The sequence below is a fragment of the Halichoerus grypus genome, chromosome 9, assembly GCF_964656455.1.
Source record: "Halichoerus grypus chromosome 9, mHalGry1.hap1.1, whole genome shotgun sequence".
NCBI classification, from domain to species: domain Eukaryota; kingdom Metazoa; phylum Chordata; class Mammalia; order Carnivora; family Phocidae; genus Halichoerus; species Halichoerus grypus.
The window spans coordinates 59,804,786-59,819,982 of record NC_135720.1 but is presented as its reverse complement, the minus strand read 5'-3'; the positions used below and the strand labels follow the sequence as shown (position 1 = coordinate 59,819,982).

At 37.2% G+C, this 15,197-nt stretch overlaps 1 protein-coding gene across 4 annotated transcripts in view; it reads right to left on the bottom strand.

Moving 5' to 3' along the window:
- USP45 (ubiquitin specific peptidase 45) overlaps window positions 1–15,197 on the bottom strand; it is a 74,017-nt gene that overhangs the window by 54,068 nt on the left and 4,752 nt on the right. For all 4 annotated transcript variants that reach the window (XM_036116732.2, XM_078054951.1, XM_036116737.2 and 1 more), the window contains exons 2-5: window positions 15,039–15,148; window positions 10,253–10,425; window positions 8,966–9,069; window positions 4,643–4,743 (exon numbers count right to left, since the gene is read on the bottom strand). In XM_036116732.2, the coding sequence (XP_035972625.1) occupies window positions 4,643–4,743; window positions 8,966–9,069; window positions 10,253–10,425; window positions 15,039–15,138 (478 nt within the window). In that variant the 5' untranslated portion in view covers window positions 15,139–15,148. The remainder of the gene's footprint in view (window positions 1–4,642; window positions 4,744–8,965; window positions 9,070–10,252; window positions 10,426–15,038; window positions 15,149–15,197) is intronic.

The window sequence follows — 15,197 nt, the reverse complement described above, 5'->3', positions numbered from 1 at the left end:
AGGTCCTTAAGGTCAAACATATTTTCATAGTAAGCCTAGGATATTATTTGCTTTTACTTTCATTCATTCTGTTATATAATGCATTTTCCAGAGACTATACACCATATCATAGACGAATACAGAAGTAGAGAGAATATAATTATTGTTTTTATTAAGCTAGACACTAAAGAGATTTATAAAAATGTAAATGCCACTTATTAAGTTTGTGTTGTTTTACAAAATTGTTATCTTTCCTAAAAACATTGTGTTAACATGTCATGGAAATTATTGCTATTTTTCAGTGATTTAATAAATATTGTAATTTTTTATTTTAATTTCTAACATGATAAATATTGATAGATATAACCTACCTAAGCAAAACTCTTTACGTCCTCACTAATTTTTTTAAGAATCTAAAGGGCTACTGAGACCAAAAGCTGAGATTCACTGAGCTGATGGTATTTACAAATGGATGGGACACTGGCCAAGATTCTCTGTGCAGAGTAGCTAAATTAGATGTATTAGACATGAAACTGCTCAGGCTTTGCGTAACTTAACGACATGTGTACGGTACAGGTACAGGCTTTTCTCAGCAGTTTTCTTAGAGCAAAATATAAAAAGAATCCTTTAAAACCATTCTTATCCTCCCACCTAAAACATAATATAGTTTCATATTCTTTTTGAATTGCCATATTCAGACATTTTTATATTTCTACAGTCTTCACAATTATCATTTAATAGCTGCATAATCATAATCCAGCATTCCTACAAACCTCAATAGCTACTTTCATATCTGATTTTTAGTGTATTTTATAAAAATAAAGCCTCATGCAAGAAAGAATATTGCAGATTACTATCCCAAAAAAACTTACTTCTAGAATGCCAACGGATCTTATTTTAAATCAAACTTGCCTGAGAGATATTGTAGCTTGGAACACAAGGATAATGACATTTTGACCTGGAACTTCTGGAAACCTTGAATTCAGGGCTATGTCTCTCCCTAACTTTGAAGGCTCGACACATACTCAAACTCCCTCAAACACCTGTTTCCCATTATTCCAGGTGCTACCCGTGGTTCCGTAAACACAATTAAGGGTTACACCGGTGCCTCCCACTACCTGAAATCATTGCTTCTCTCATCTCTACCTATCCAAAATTCTTCCTTTAAGGGTCAGCTTGAAAGCCAACTCATTCACGATTCTTTCTCAAGTTCTTTTCAATTGAACATTATAACCTTTTTGAGTATCTATTTTTTTTTTGAAAACTTTATTTATTTGACAGAGAGACAGCTAAAGCAGGAATACAAACAGGGGGAGTGGGAGAGGGAGAAGCAGGCCTCCTGCCGAGCAGGGAGCCCGATGCGGGGCTCGATCCCAGGACCCTGGGATCATGACCTGAGCTGAAGGCAGATGCTTAACGACTGAGCCACCCAGGCGCCCCCCTTTTTGAGTATCTAAAGAACTTTGTTTGAACATCACTCAGAATACAACTCTATTCTGCTTATCATTATTCTTTAGGATAGGAACTGTCTTATCAGTCTTTACTCCCTGAAATACCACGGAAAAGAGGGAGGAACTGCTGAGGAAAATGAGGGTCAGATGAACTGTAACCTGCCCCAGGTCAAATAGCCAGTGATTGAAAGAGTCAAATTTGAATGCCCGACCCCACACCGTGACAAAGCCCATGTTCTTTCTACCATATCGTTCCATGCTCCCTACCTTATATCCTTTACGATAATAAATTCAAGAAATCTGTAAAAATGGAATGAAATCAGACGGGCTTTATCCTTAACCTCAAGGAACCTCTAAGATGGAAAAAAAAAAAATCCAGATAAAATATTTCCTATAACTGTACTTTGGCCACCCCTGGCATCATACCCCTACATATCTCATTGTGGCCAAAAAAGCACATTAAATGTGCAGTTTTCAGGGGCGCCTAGGACTCAGTTGGTTAAGCGACTGCCTTCGGCTCAGGTCATGATCCCAGGGTGCTGGGATCGAGCCCCACATCGGGCTATCTGCTCAGCGGGGAGCCTGCTTCTCCCTCTGACCCTCTCCCCTCTCATGCTGTTTCTCACTCTCTTTCTCTCTCTCTCTCTCAAATAAATAAGTAAATAAGCAAACAAATACATAAAATCTTTAAAAAAAAAGTGCAGTTTTCAGGAGGCAGCATTAAGACCAACAGCTGTTCCTGAAGTGTTAAATATCTATCATCACCATATTTTCCTGGTTCTTTATTTGAGCAGAATTGGAGCTATGACTAGTATGCTTGGGACAGAGTAAGGTTTCAATACATGTTTGTTAAATAAATAAATGAGTGAAAAAAATTAATCATTTCTTCTGTCTGGAACCTGTGTTGACCTCCTCCAGTTCCTTTGCCAATTTGTTCGCTATCATTGTCTCGAGCAATAGCTAACAGAAACACTTGTATATTGGGCTATAGAAAATATAGCTGATAGGGGCGCCTGGGTGGCTCAGTCGGTTAAGCGGCTGCCTTCGGCTCAGGTCATGATCCCTGGGTCCTGGGATCGAGCCCCACATCCGGCTCCCTGCTCAGCGGAGAGCCTGCTTCTCCCTCTCTCTCTGCCTGCCTCTCTGCCTACTTGTGCTTTCTCTCTGTCAAATAAATAAATAAAATCTTTAAAAAAAAAAAGAAAATATAGCTGACGACTAGTATATTTTAATGTAATTTTTCAGTTTCTGAATGCCACCTGCTAAGCAGTTCAATTCTGCACCAAAGGCATTTCAAAATTATCATGTCCATTCACCCTTTCACCTAGTACCAAAACCCCGAGGTGAGTATGGATTCTTCCCACTCTCCCTCACTCACTACATCTAATCCACCCACTTTCCACCAGTGCCTCTACTAGTTTCTCACCCGCCCTACCACAACAACGTCCTCTGACCTTAATGATCTCCTCACCTCAACTCTTAACTCCAACCGTCCATACAGCAATTAGAATAATGTTATTTAAAAAAGATGAAATGACGTTACTCCCCTGCTTAAAACACTTTAATAGCTTCCATTACACTTCCAATAAAATAAAAATTCTTTACCATGGAATTCCTTACAGTATCCTTCATGAACTCCCACACTCATTTTTTTTTTCCCCACTCACTTCCTCATTTCATTCTACTCTCTCCCAGCAAACCACACTCCAGCTATACTGGCCTTTTTTGATCACTGTGACCACTAGATTATTACCTATCCCTGCAATCTCTTCTTTTCCTTTGCACATATCGGAAGTTTATATATAAATTTTTTTTTGTCTGTCTCTCCCACTATACTGTATACCCCAAGAGAGCAATATAAAACTGTTCTTTTATCACTAATATTGAATAAAGTACAAAACCCAGCATGTGGTAGGTACTTAATATTTCTGAATGAAGAAACTGCTTCCCTATATACTCTTCATTTAGATCAACATGTATTATATATTGTTTATATGTTAGGTAACAACATACATAGTTAATGAAGTATATAATATATAATACATTACTACTGAATAATAATGGATTTGGCCGCCTTTTGTACCAGGTTCCTGAGAAGTAACCCCTAAATCCTGGGATTTCCAGAGGGTCAGGAGTGTCTTTCTTATTCTTGGTGGGCCCCTAGACAGTTTATACTAATAAGATTACTCAGGATGGCAGCTAGCCATGCCAGAAAGACCAATGTGTGATTAGAGGGTTGAGGTACCGGAGACTGAGTTCAATCACATGGCCAATGAGTCAAGCACTGGTGCCTATTCAATAAAACACCAATTAAAAACTCTGGACACCACAGCTCCAGATAGCTTTCCTGATTAACAATACTCTGTGTGTATGATAAACATCAACGTGCAGGGAAGGTGATGTATCCTGACCCCACAAGAAGAAGATACAGGAAGCTTCATGTTTGGGACTTTTCTAGTCCTTGCCCAATGTGTATATTCTTTTGGCTGGTCCCGATTTGTATCTTTTTTCTGCTATAGTAAAACTATGATTTTAACTATAGGACTTTCCTGAGTTCTCTGAGTCATTCTAGCAACCTAAGAAGGGTAGTGGGAACCCCTAAATTTATAGCCAGTTTGTCAGAAATGTGGACGGCCTGAAAATGCAGGAGCCTGAGGATGGTGTCTGAAGTGAGGGCAATCTTGTGTGGGACTAAGCAAGCCCTTAATCTGTAAGGTTAGCCTAACTCTAGGTGGTTAGCGTCAGAACCGCACTATGATTACATAACAAAGAATAGATGCCACTTCATAAATACGTGTTGGGCACCGTGCAAGCATTTTTACATACATTATTTCTAAATTTTTAGAACACATTATCTCTAAGCCTCACAATAACCCCACACATTGGAATGATCATCCTAATTTTTAAAGTAAGTAAACTAAGAAGTAAAAGACACACAGACAATAAGTAATTTAAGTGGAGCCTGAATTCAAACTCAGGACTGTTTGACTCAGAAGCCCAAGATATAGTCACTACCCTCTCTAGCTTCTCATATTAGTTACGTAAATACAACACAAGATAACATCACAAGATTACTACCTAAGAATGCATGGCACTTGTGCAGAAAGGTCTCAGCAAAATCTAAGGTATTATTTATGAATTTACAAACTCTCTATATGAAATATAAAATATCATACGTTAATACAAATTTCTTTGGCAACTGCTTAACTTACTTGTTTGTGTTTTAGAAACATGCTTCTGGAGAAAATCAACTGTTTGGGCCAAAACCTTCTTATTACACTGTGTTGATAATTTTTCATCACATTCATAACACCTGAAAAAATACAAATATGTAAGCAGATATTATGAAAGCATCTTCAATAATGTTGCACACCAGGTAATAAAGTAATAAAGTTGATATTTATCCAGTCTTGTCTTTAAATTGGGGTGGGGTGGGGTGGGACAAAAAGTATACATGTAGAGTGAGGCATTAGGTAAGTCTAGAGAAATAAGCAGGAGACAGTTCATACAGAGCCTTATCATTCAAATTAAAGTTCTGGTACTTTATCCTAAGTGTAATGGAAAGCCATGAGGAGTTTTTTGAGGGGAGTGATGTGATCCAATCTATATCTTAAAAACATCACTCGGACTAACGTCAGATGGAGGCAATCAGGAATAGAAGGTCAGGGTAGAAGCAGGAGATCTGGAGAAAAATGAACAGATTTGTTTTACAGAAATTTCAGGTAGAAACAGAGAAGTATAAAAATAACTGCCATGGAACGAGGGAAGTGGATGAGGGTAAGTCAGTGATTCTCAAACAGGAAGAATTTTGCAACAAAGAATTATCAGCTCAAATGACGACAGTACTGAGATTGAGAAATTCTGGTCTAGAGGAAAGACTTGCTGCAAGTTGGGAATGTTTAAAGTTGGGTGATGGGTATGGAGGATTTCATTATACCATTTTGTCTACTTTTGTTAAAGGATTAAAAATTAAGATAAAAAGGGAAAGAAAGTAAGTGCTAGGTTTCTGGCCTGAATACTTAAGTGATGGAGGTGCCACTTACAGAGACGGGGTAAGTGTTTTGTTTTATTTGGGGCTTAGTTGGGAAGAGAGAGCTCCCAAAGAGATTTTCAAAGCACATTACTTTTTAGAAAATTAGCTTCCACTAAGTTTACTCATTAGTGCATATAGTATTAATAAAGATTTCTTCTATGTATCATCATTACCTGCTTCCTTTAACTTCATAAGATCCAGTGGTCAAATAAAAACATATATTTGAACATATTGAAAGTATAACGTGTTATACCAATACCACCTTACATATTCACAATCTTCTTATAATTAATAGGGGTCCTGAGATTAATGGCTATAAACTAGGTTTGGATTCTTTTTCTAAATAGCACTCAAAATTCAGTCAAATATTTACTCATACTCAAAATACAAATATTACTCTATCACTTGCATACAGAAATACATAGATACATAGATAAATCTGTGAAGGAAACAAGTCACAGAAAACATTCCCAAAACATCTTTTCTAATAGACCATGACGGAATTCAAACAATGTAGAATTACCAGGTTTACACTATTATAAACCCTCAAAATTTACTGACATAACTATTGCCAAAAATAATAAAAATTGCTCATTTGCAAAATATTGAAATGTCAAGAAATTTTTACTGATGCTGCAATTTAATTTTTACTTGCTATAAAATGTATTGTAACTTTAAGAGTACAAAAGGAAAATGTGAATAAAAACCACACAATGGTAGTGAATTGGAGAAAAGAGGACAGCTCAACATAAATTAATTCTACTTGTTTCCATTAGAAATAACCAAAAAAGGGGCATCTGGGTAGCTCAGATGGTTAAGCCTCTGCCTTCAGCTCAGGTCATGATCCCAGGGTCCCGGGATCGAGTCCCACATCCGGCTCCCTGCTCAGCAGAGAGTCTGCTTCTCCCTCTCCCTCTGAACCTCCCCCTGCTCGTGCTCTGTATCTCTCTGTCTCAAATGAATAAAAAAAATAAAAAACTTAAAAAAAAAAAGAAATAACCAAAAAAAATTTAATTGAGCATCTACTTGTGGCAAGCACTGTTATAAATACTTTACATGCATTTTCTGGTTTAATTCCTTACAACAACCAAAACAGTATTATCATTTTTAAAAATAAATAGCTCTCTAGAAGTATACTTCCTTTTTACAGATGAGAAACTGGGACATAGGAGGGCTCACAAATCAGTAAGGTAATAAAAGTACAGGGTAAATGTTACACCTTTCAACAAACTTTTGAGTACTTTAAAAGCACTCACCTGAAAAAGTAAAAAGATAAATAAAAGCACTCATCTATGTTAACTCTAAGTGCTAAATCAGTGCCTCTGGTCAGGCATAAGAAGCAGTATGGAACTTGACAATACAAAAGCCCTGATCTAACAGAGGACCAATGAATGGTACCTATGGATTTTTCAAATTCCACCTCTGTGATTCTGAAGAAAGAAGATAAGAAACCACTGTGCTAATAAATATTATCTGTTAAAGCAGCATTAAATCCACTATCAAGCAACACTTTGTTAGCCATAATTTTATCAAATCTACCATATTCCTTTCTTTTTTAGGGTTTCCAAGTTTTTTTTCTAGTTCAAGTTGGCCTTTTCTTTAATCCAAATTAGTAAAGTTTTCTACTGAAGTTGTTAAACTCGTTTTTTAAAGATTTTATTTTTTTTCAGAGAGAAAGAATGAGCGCACACACACGCAAGTGGAGGGGAGGGGCAGAGGGAGAGAGAAAAGCAGACTCCTCGCGGAGCAGGGAGCCTGATGCAGGACTCAACCCCAGAACCCAGGACCCAGGACCCAGGACCCTGAGGTCATGACCTGGGCTGAAGGCAGATGCTTAAGTAACTGAGCCACTCAGGTGCCCTAGAAATTGTTAAACTTTTTAAGGTTTAGGAATTAGATGGGAAAAAGAAAATAGTCCCAACCTTTTAAGTTTCTGTAAATGCATGTGACCAGCTTGAAATTTCTTCCTTAGAAAGGAAAAAATTTTACAGACCCCCAAATATGACTTAAATTATTTTCATTATAATATAAATTTAACATTCTACAGACAAAATGATCAATAAACTGATCATCCTTATAGATCTATATATCTATGAAAACACAATTATACAATTAAGCATAAAAATAAAGTTATAAAATCAATAAAGTTAAAACTAAACACTATTATGCTAGGTAACTTTTTTTGGTTTTTGTGTGGTTTTTTTTTCTTTGCTTAAATTACATCATGATTCACACCATAATTATGGTCCTAAGAGCTACAACAGAAGTTCTGACACAGACTCACTTGAAATAAGGCTATTCTACCAGGTGCCACTCAACTCTCCCTCCACCTTCCTCTATTACTGTGGTCCTCAAACTGTGGTCCCCAGACCAACAGCATTGGCAATACCTAGGAACTTGTTAGAAATGCAAATTCTTAGGCCCTACCCAAGAACTACTAAATCAGAATCTCTAGGCCGAGGCCCAGCAGTCTATTTTAACAAGCCTTCCTGGTGATTGTGATGGGCCCCATTGTTTGAGACCACTGCTCTATTCAGGCTACAGAGAAATATTTATTGAGCTGCCACACTATGGCATCATCTCCCTCTCCCTTAGCTCCAATGTATCATTTACATAGTAAGCTGTCTCTATGCTTTCCTCATTCTCCCCAATATTATTACTTGGGAACAACACAAACACAAATGCAGCAAGGACCTGACCCATGCCACGAATTTAAATTATAAGATGATGATCTCTTCTATAAGTCAAAATATTTTTATATTAATTTTAGATCCCGGAAGCAAAAACACAAAGTTAAAATATTTTTGTCTTAAACAAAACTTGAAAACCTCTGAAAATTCACTCAAGGAAAACTTGAAAGCTTTTAAAAATTTTAGAAAATTTTTGTTGAAAAAAATACATATATATATTAAAAAAAAAAATTGTTGTAAAACATATGGAAAGCTTTTTGATGGTTTCCATTTATGCCACTGAAGCCGGTGCACTGTGCTCCTAAGAAACTAGGGAATCAAAAGACTTGTTTTAGTGCCTGGATGTTTACTTTGTAACCAGTGTCTTTATATGTAAAATGAGGGAACTGGACCTGGTTCCCAGCCAGGATTAAGTAGTAGAATCACCCGAGCAGTTTTTACACACTGCATATGCCCAGGCTTACCCTTTCCCCTCCAGGGAATCACCAAACCACCTGACTGCTTGAAGTACCTTCCTTCTCTAGAACTCTGGAATTCTGTATTAGCAAGTTCATTATGAAAAATCAACTACGAAGAATGTTTCTTTATCCTATGAAGAAAATGTTTAAAAAAAAAAAAGTAGAGGGATGACTAAATTTTTCCTTATTTAAATTTTATATTCATGGGTAATGTTACTTAAAGTATTCCACAGGTTGTGTTCAGGCTAAAAAGCATAAGGGGGGTATAACATCTTTAAATATCTTACTTAGTAAAGCTCAAAGAAAATGATATTTTTTTGTAGTGGACACAAGTAGTAATAAAATCTAACTTACCATATAATCCATGTGCTCAGACTAATTGTAACACAATGAGATTCTGTTCTCCAACTCTTGTAGTGCTTCAGTGAATGTTGGCTTTCTGAGTTTCTACCACATCCCTAAAGATGAACAGAATGCTATTTGTACAATTTACATGTAAGTTTGTTTCAAATTAATCAAAACTTAAATCATACTCATTAAAAAAGTTTTGGTTTTTAATTTCAAACAGGAGGGAAAAGTTTCAGAAAATAATATAGATTCTCATTAAATTTAATTTCTTGCAAAGAGGGTAACTTGCTTTTTGTTATATAGTATTTGCCTAAAACAATCATGAGCTGAGTTCATTTCCCTATTATTTAAAAATGTATACACTCTCTGCCTTGCACACTGTGGGGCACCGAGCATCTTTGCAGACCAGTGCCCTCCTCCTATGCACACATTTTCTAAAATTGTCCACACCTCCACCCAAACCCACTGGCAACTAATGAGACTCAGACCAATCACAGTAATTTCCCTCACCAGGTAAGTAAAGAAATAAGATCCAGTTCTGGTCAATGCAACATGAGGGGCAGTCTGCTAGATGTTTCTGGGAAAAGTTTCATATACTTAAAAATTGAAACAAAAACAGGAAAGGGATGTCCTTTTTGCCCTCTTTCTGGCCTTGGGGATGGCTGTATGATATATAATGCATGAAATATCTTTGGCCATAAAAAGCCATGAAATTGAGGGTGGACAAAAGAAAAATGGAAGAAAGCTCAGTTTTCAATGTTCTTTTCATTGAATTAACTAATCCTGATGTGGTCCTACTTACGAACTATGTGAGATAATAAGGATTCCTCTTATTTTAGAAAAATTGTAGACATCAATTAAAATTGATTAAAACATCTTAAATGTTTTTCAAAAAATATTACAGATATCAATAGCTTCTAAGCTGTTAAAAATTATTTTAAAAAGAATCCTTTCATAGAGAGAAAAAAAAATTAATCTAGTAAGATGTAAAAAAAACTTGGATCCATTTCGTAAGTAAATACAAATAGGTAAAGGCAGGTCCAGACGTGAGAACTACTGCAAGTAGGTTGGACTCCCTTTCAAAGTATTTCTAAACCACATGTGGTTACTTTCTGAATATAATATTCCTTTTATTTTACCTTAACTAATGTTTCTAAGTTGAGCCTTGGAGAGTTCTATCTAAACATGAATAAATTTATTTTAAGTTCTAAACATTACCAACAGTCCAACTCACAATAAGCATTTAAGAAAAATATTTCAGACAAACTCACATATAAAAATCACGCTTCTCACCTGAAAACCACACTTGAGGCACAACCATATGTCAGAGGGAAGTACTGGCTGCCCATCACAGAATTTTCTTTCTTTTAAACAGTCCGAGCAAACTGACCACACATTCTCAGCTATTGCTTTCTTCACATGATTCACACTGACAGCATGACTTACATGCTGGCAAGTGAAACCTACTGAATAAGACAAAACAAAATGTGAACATTTTCTTTGCTAAGCCAAAGTGCTACCATTAGTAAGCCAAAGTCAATAGCATTAAAATACTGTAACTAAAAAGCAAAGAGATTTGGAAAACAAAACAACTCAAAAGGATACATACTGCATGATTCCATTTATAAAGCATTTGTGAAATAACATAGAGAGTTGGAGAACAGATTTGTGGCTGCCAGGGACTATGGATGGAGAACAGGGAGTGTGGCTATAAACAGGTAACCGTTGGGGTGGTGATGGGACAGTCGGGTATCTCAGTTGTGACGGTTATATAAAACTACACATGTAATAAAAGTGCACAGAGTTATACCCACTCACACAGACACCCACACACGAGGCCTTGCATATCTGGTGAAATTAGAGTAAGCTCTAGGATTGTACTGATGTCATTTTCCTGGTTTTGATATTGTACTATAGAAATACAAGATGTTAAATCAGGAGAGGTTGGGTGAAGACTGAATGGGACCCCCTTGTATATCTCTTTGAACCTTCCTATTAATTCAAAATTAGTTCAAAAATAAAAAGTTTAATAAATAATTTACTGAGCAGCTATTGTGTCAAGCATTTTGAATATATTTTCTTCTCATTAAGATACACACATAAAATCTTTCCACAGAGCCTACCTCTGCTCTGATGCTATTTTCATCATTATTGAGAGAAAGGAGAAAGAGGAACAAACAATATGGCATAATTTACAGGAACAAGATTTCTCCTTACTGAATGTTTCCAAATAACAAATGACGCTGCGTGGTCCTTAATTATCCTTTATAACAGAGTCCCACTGGGTATACTGTGTGGAGACAACTGGCCAAAATCGGCCAGTATGTTTTTATTTCTTTTTTTTTTTTTTTTTTTTAAAGATTTTATTTATTTATTTGACAGAGAGAGACACAGCGAGAGAGGGAACACAAGCAGGGGGAGGGGGAGAGGGAGAAGCAGGCTTCCCGCAGAGCAGGGAGCCCGATGCGGGGCTCGATCCCAGGACCCTGAGATCATGACCTGAGCCGAAGGCAGACGCTTAACGACTGAGCCACCCAGGCGCCCCAGTATGTTTTTATTTCTTCAGATAACTGTGTTCTTCTCCCAAGGACACAATGACACTTCCACTTCTGCCAAATACCTGAACACTTCCACTTCTCCACCTCATCTATCTCAAACACCAAAACTACAACTATCCACCAAAATTAAACAGCAAAGGAAAGACTGAGTAACTTGAAGAGGGAAACACGAGTATGTACATTTCAACTTTCTCCACTTCCCTTCCCAAATGCACAGCACTCCTTTTCACCTATTAGTTAACTAGAGAGAGGCTAAGCATGCGTTCCTTTTCATCCTGAAGCCTAAGTATGTGAGTCCTGACAAGTGACTTATTGTAAAATATAATTTCAATAAAAGTAATGTGTAAATCTGGGGAAAGATTAGGACTTCTAATCTTACACCAAGAGCAAGGTATAAAAATAGACACAAAAGGAGTAATTCCAAAGTCCTATATTTGAAAAGCAAGGACACGTGGGGCACCTGGGTGGCTCAGTCGTTAAGCGTCTGCCTTCGGCTCAGGTCATGGTCCCAGGGTCCTGGGATCTAGGCCCGCATCGGGCTTCCTGCTCAGCGGGGAGTCTGCTTCTCCCTCTGCCACTCCCCCTGCTTGTGTTCCCTCTCTCGCTATATCTCTCTCTGTCAAATAAATAAATAAAACCTTAAAAAAAAAAAAAAAGAAAAGCAAGGACACATGCCATTAAAGAAAGGGGTGTTCTGGGGAAGACTGATAGATGACCACATAAATACAGGACCTAGAAGTGGGTTACTAGATATCAGTGCTTTGAGTTTTTATATTTTAAAATTCTAAGGCGAAAAATCATTCCATACACCTTCTATATCATCTCTGGGGTGGGATTTGGCCAGGAATTCTACAATTCAGACATATAAAACTGAAATTGTTAATGAATTCAGAGATAAGTGAATTCATGATAAAGAGGTCCCAGGAGTCTAACTTAACTCTATTAGCTTTTAAATGCCTCAACCATATATACTTTTTATAAGTAAATTTGAAAGTTTGATGTTTTCTTACAAGAGTTAACCAGTGTTTAAATAGTATTCACAATCTTTGGTGGGGGGGGAATGTAAAAAAAAATTCTGTGCTAATAAGATTTCCTCAGTTTTCTGTAATTTGTTTAATCATACAATTGTCTAAATTTCATCTGCCAAATAAGTCCTCTAGGGATTCCTGAATAAAATATATAAATGTATTAAAGTCTATAGTTGTTTCACATTAACAAATCAAAACAATTATTAAAGTCTCCACATTTTTCACTTTAAATATTAAAAAACTTTACAAGGAGGTCTTCCAGTTTGCAAATGATGGTCTAAAATCAACACTTTCCCATTCTCCTCTCAGAAACTGTCCAATGTCAACAAGAATAGAAAACAAAAACGCCAAGTTCATTTTCAGGAAAACCAAGAGACAACTGAAGCCCCAAGTCATAAATTCAGTGGAAGAGTCCCACCTCAGCGCAGCAGGGATCAATAGGGGCGCATACAGAAGGAAGCAGAGAGCATACTGCAGCTGTAGATCCCATAGAGAACCCCGCATGCTTTGCAGACACAGAATGAAACCTAAATCTCTGTGCTGCAACAACCCTGGCAGGAGCTCCCCTACCTCCAGTTTTGTTTTAAGAAGCAAAAGAAGGTGGGAGACTAGAATGGAATTAGAGAGTATTATGCTAAGCGAAATAAGTCAATCAGAGAAAGACATGTATCATATGATCTCACTGATATGAGGAATTCTTACTCAGGAAACAAACTGAGGGTTGCTGAGTGGTGGGAGGGTGGGAGGGATGGGGTGGCTGGGTGATAGACACTGGGGAGGGTATGTGCTATGGTGAGCACTATGAATTGTGTAAGACTGATGAATCACAGACCTGTACCTCTGAAACAAATAATATATTATATGTTAAAAAAAAAAAAGAAGATAGTAGGAAGGGAAAAATGAAGGGGGGGAAATCGGAGGGGGAGACGAACCACGAGAGACTATGGACTCTGAGATACAAACTGAGGGTTCTGGAGGGGAGGGGGGTGGGGGGATGGGTTAGCCTGGTGATGGGTATTAAAGAGGGCATGTATTGAATAGAGCACTGGGTGTTATACGCAAACAATGAATCATGGAACACTACATCAAATAAATAAATAAATAAATAAACAGAAAAAATATATTAAAAAAAAGAAGAAGCAAAAGAAGGCAATTTCTAATTCACTAAGTGAGAAACAAACAAGCCAAATTTGCCGGAAACAGTCTTGTCTCTAAGGCAGCGAGAAAAGATCCTTCGGGTTCTGAAAAAACCCCAGGGCTGCCTAATCTTGTTGAGTGGAAAGAAGTAAAGGCTAACTGAGCTCACACTCAAAACTCCAGCTGGTCTTGACAATGCTCTGGCCCTCCTTACACAAATATTCTAAAACTAACTGGTCCAAGAAAGGTGACCCTATGTTAAAGAATGAGAAAACAAAGAAAAATCAAAGCCATAAATTCTATCCAATATAAGAAAAAGGAAAAACAAATGGCACAGAAATCACTGCCATGAAATAAAAATACAAAACAGAAGCAAATGCTCCAGCATGAGGTGGCAAAACAGGAGGAAGTGACTGGCAGAGCTCAGGAAAGAAATGGAGGAAAAAATAAATAAAAACCACAAAAAGGATGACAAAACTAAAAAGGGCATATGGTGAAAAAGACACTGCAGAAAACACTGTAAAAGATAAAAAGGAAAAGACCAAGCAAAATGAAAAGGAAGTAGGAGTTTTAGACAATCTGAGAAAAAATAACTAGAAGACAGGCAAGGAAGAGCTAACATAAGAATCATCAGAATCGGGGCGCCTGGGTGGCTCAGTCGCTAAGCATCTGCCTTCGGCTCAGGTCATGATCCCAGGGTCCTGGGATCGAGCCCCGCATCGGGCTCCCTGCTCAGCAGGAAGCCTGCTTCTCCCTCTCCCACTCCCCCTGCTTGTGTTCCCTCTCTTGCTGTGTCTCTCTCTGTCAAATAAATAAATAAAATTAAAAAAAAAAAAAATCATCAGAATCCCTGAAAAAAATAATTTCAAAGAATAAAACAAATGTTTAAAGATATAATTCAGACTTCCTTCAATACAACAATCTAACTACTCTGAAACACTATCCAAGTTAAAAACACTCAAAAATGGAAATAAAAATTAAAAATGTCTTTTTAAATGGAGAGCTGAACTGGTGAGAAAGGAGGAAAATCCTCAGAAAAGCTGAAACAGAAGGCATGAAGTTCAAGAGAAAAGCAAGCCTGAGGCCAGCAGCTCCCCAGTCATCTTCCAGGCTTAAAGGCCTGGCTTTAACAGGTCATGAGAAATGGAAAACAACAAAAAGATGCCAATTCTAAGTTACTTTATAAACTAAACAAAATCTCAATAAAAACATCAACAGAATGTTTTGGAACTAGACAAGCTGATTTTAAAGTTCATGCAGAAAATAGTGAAAATAAAGAGCAAAGGACTTATTGATTAAAAACATATATGGTTATTTTCCACAACACCATTCAGGACGCCAGATATCACAATTTACCAGCAATGTCGTCTGAAGAGTCTTCATCACAAGGTATAGCAGGTCTTTTCTTCCTTTTGGCTTTCTCAGGCAAAGCTTTGGAAGGTTCTTTCACCCGCATCTGTTATTTACTGAAAAGGTTGGGGGTAGGGGGAAACGAATACACTTTAATCCTCAAAA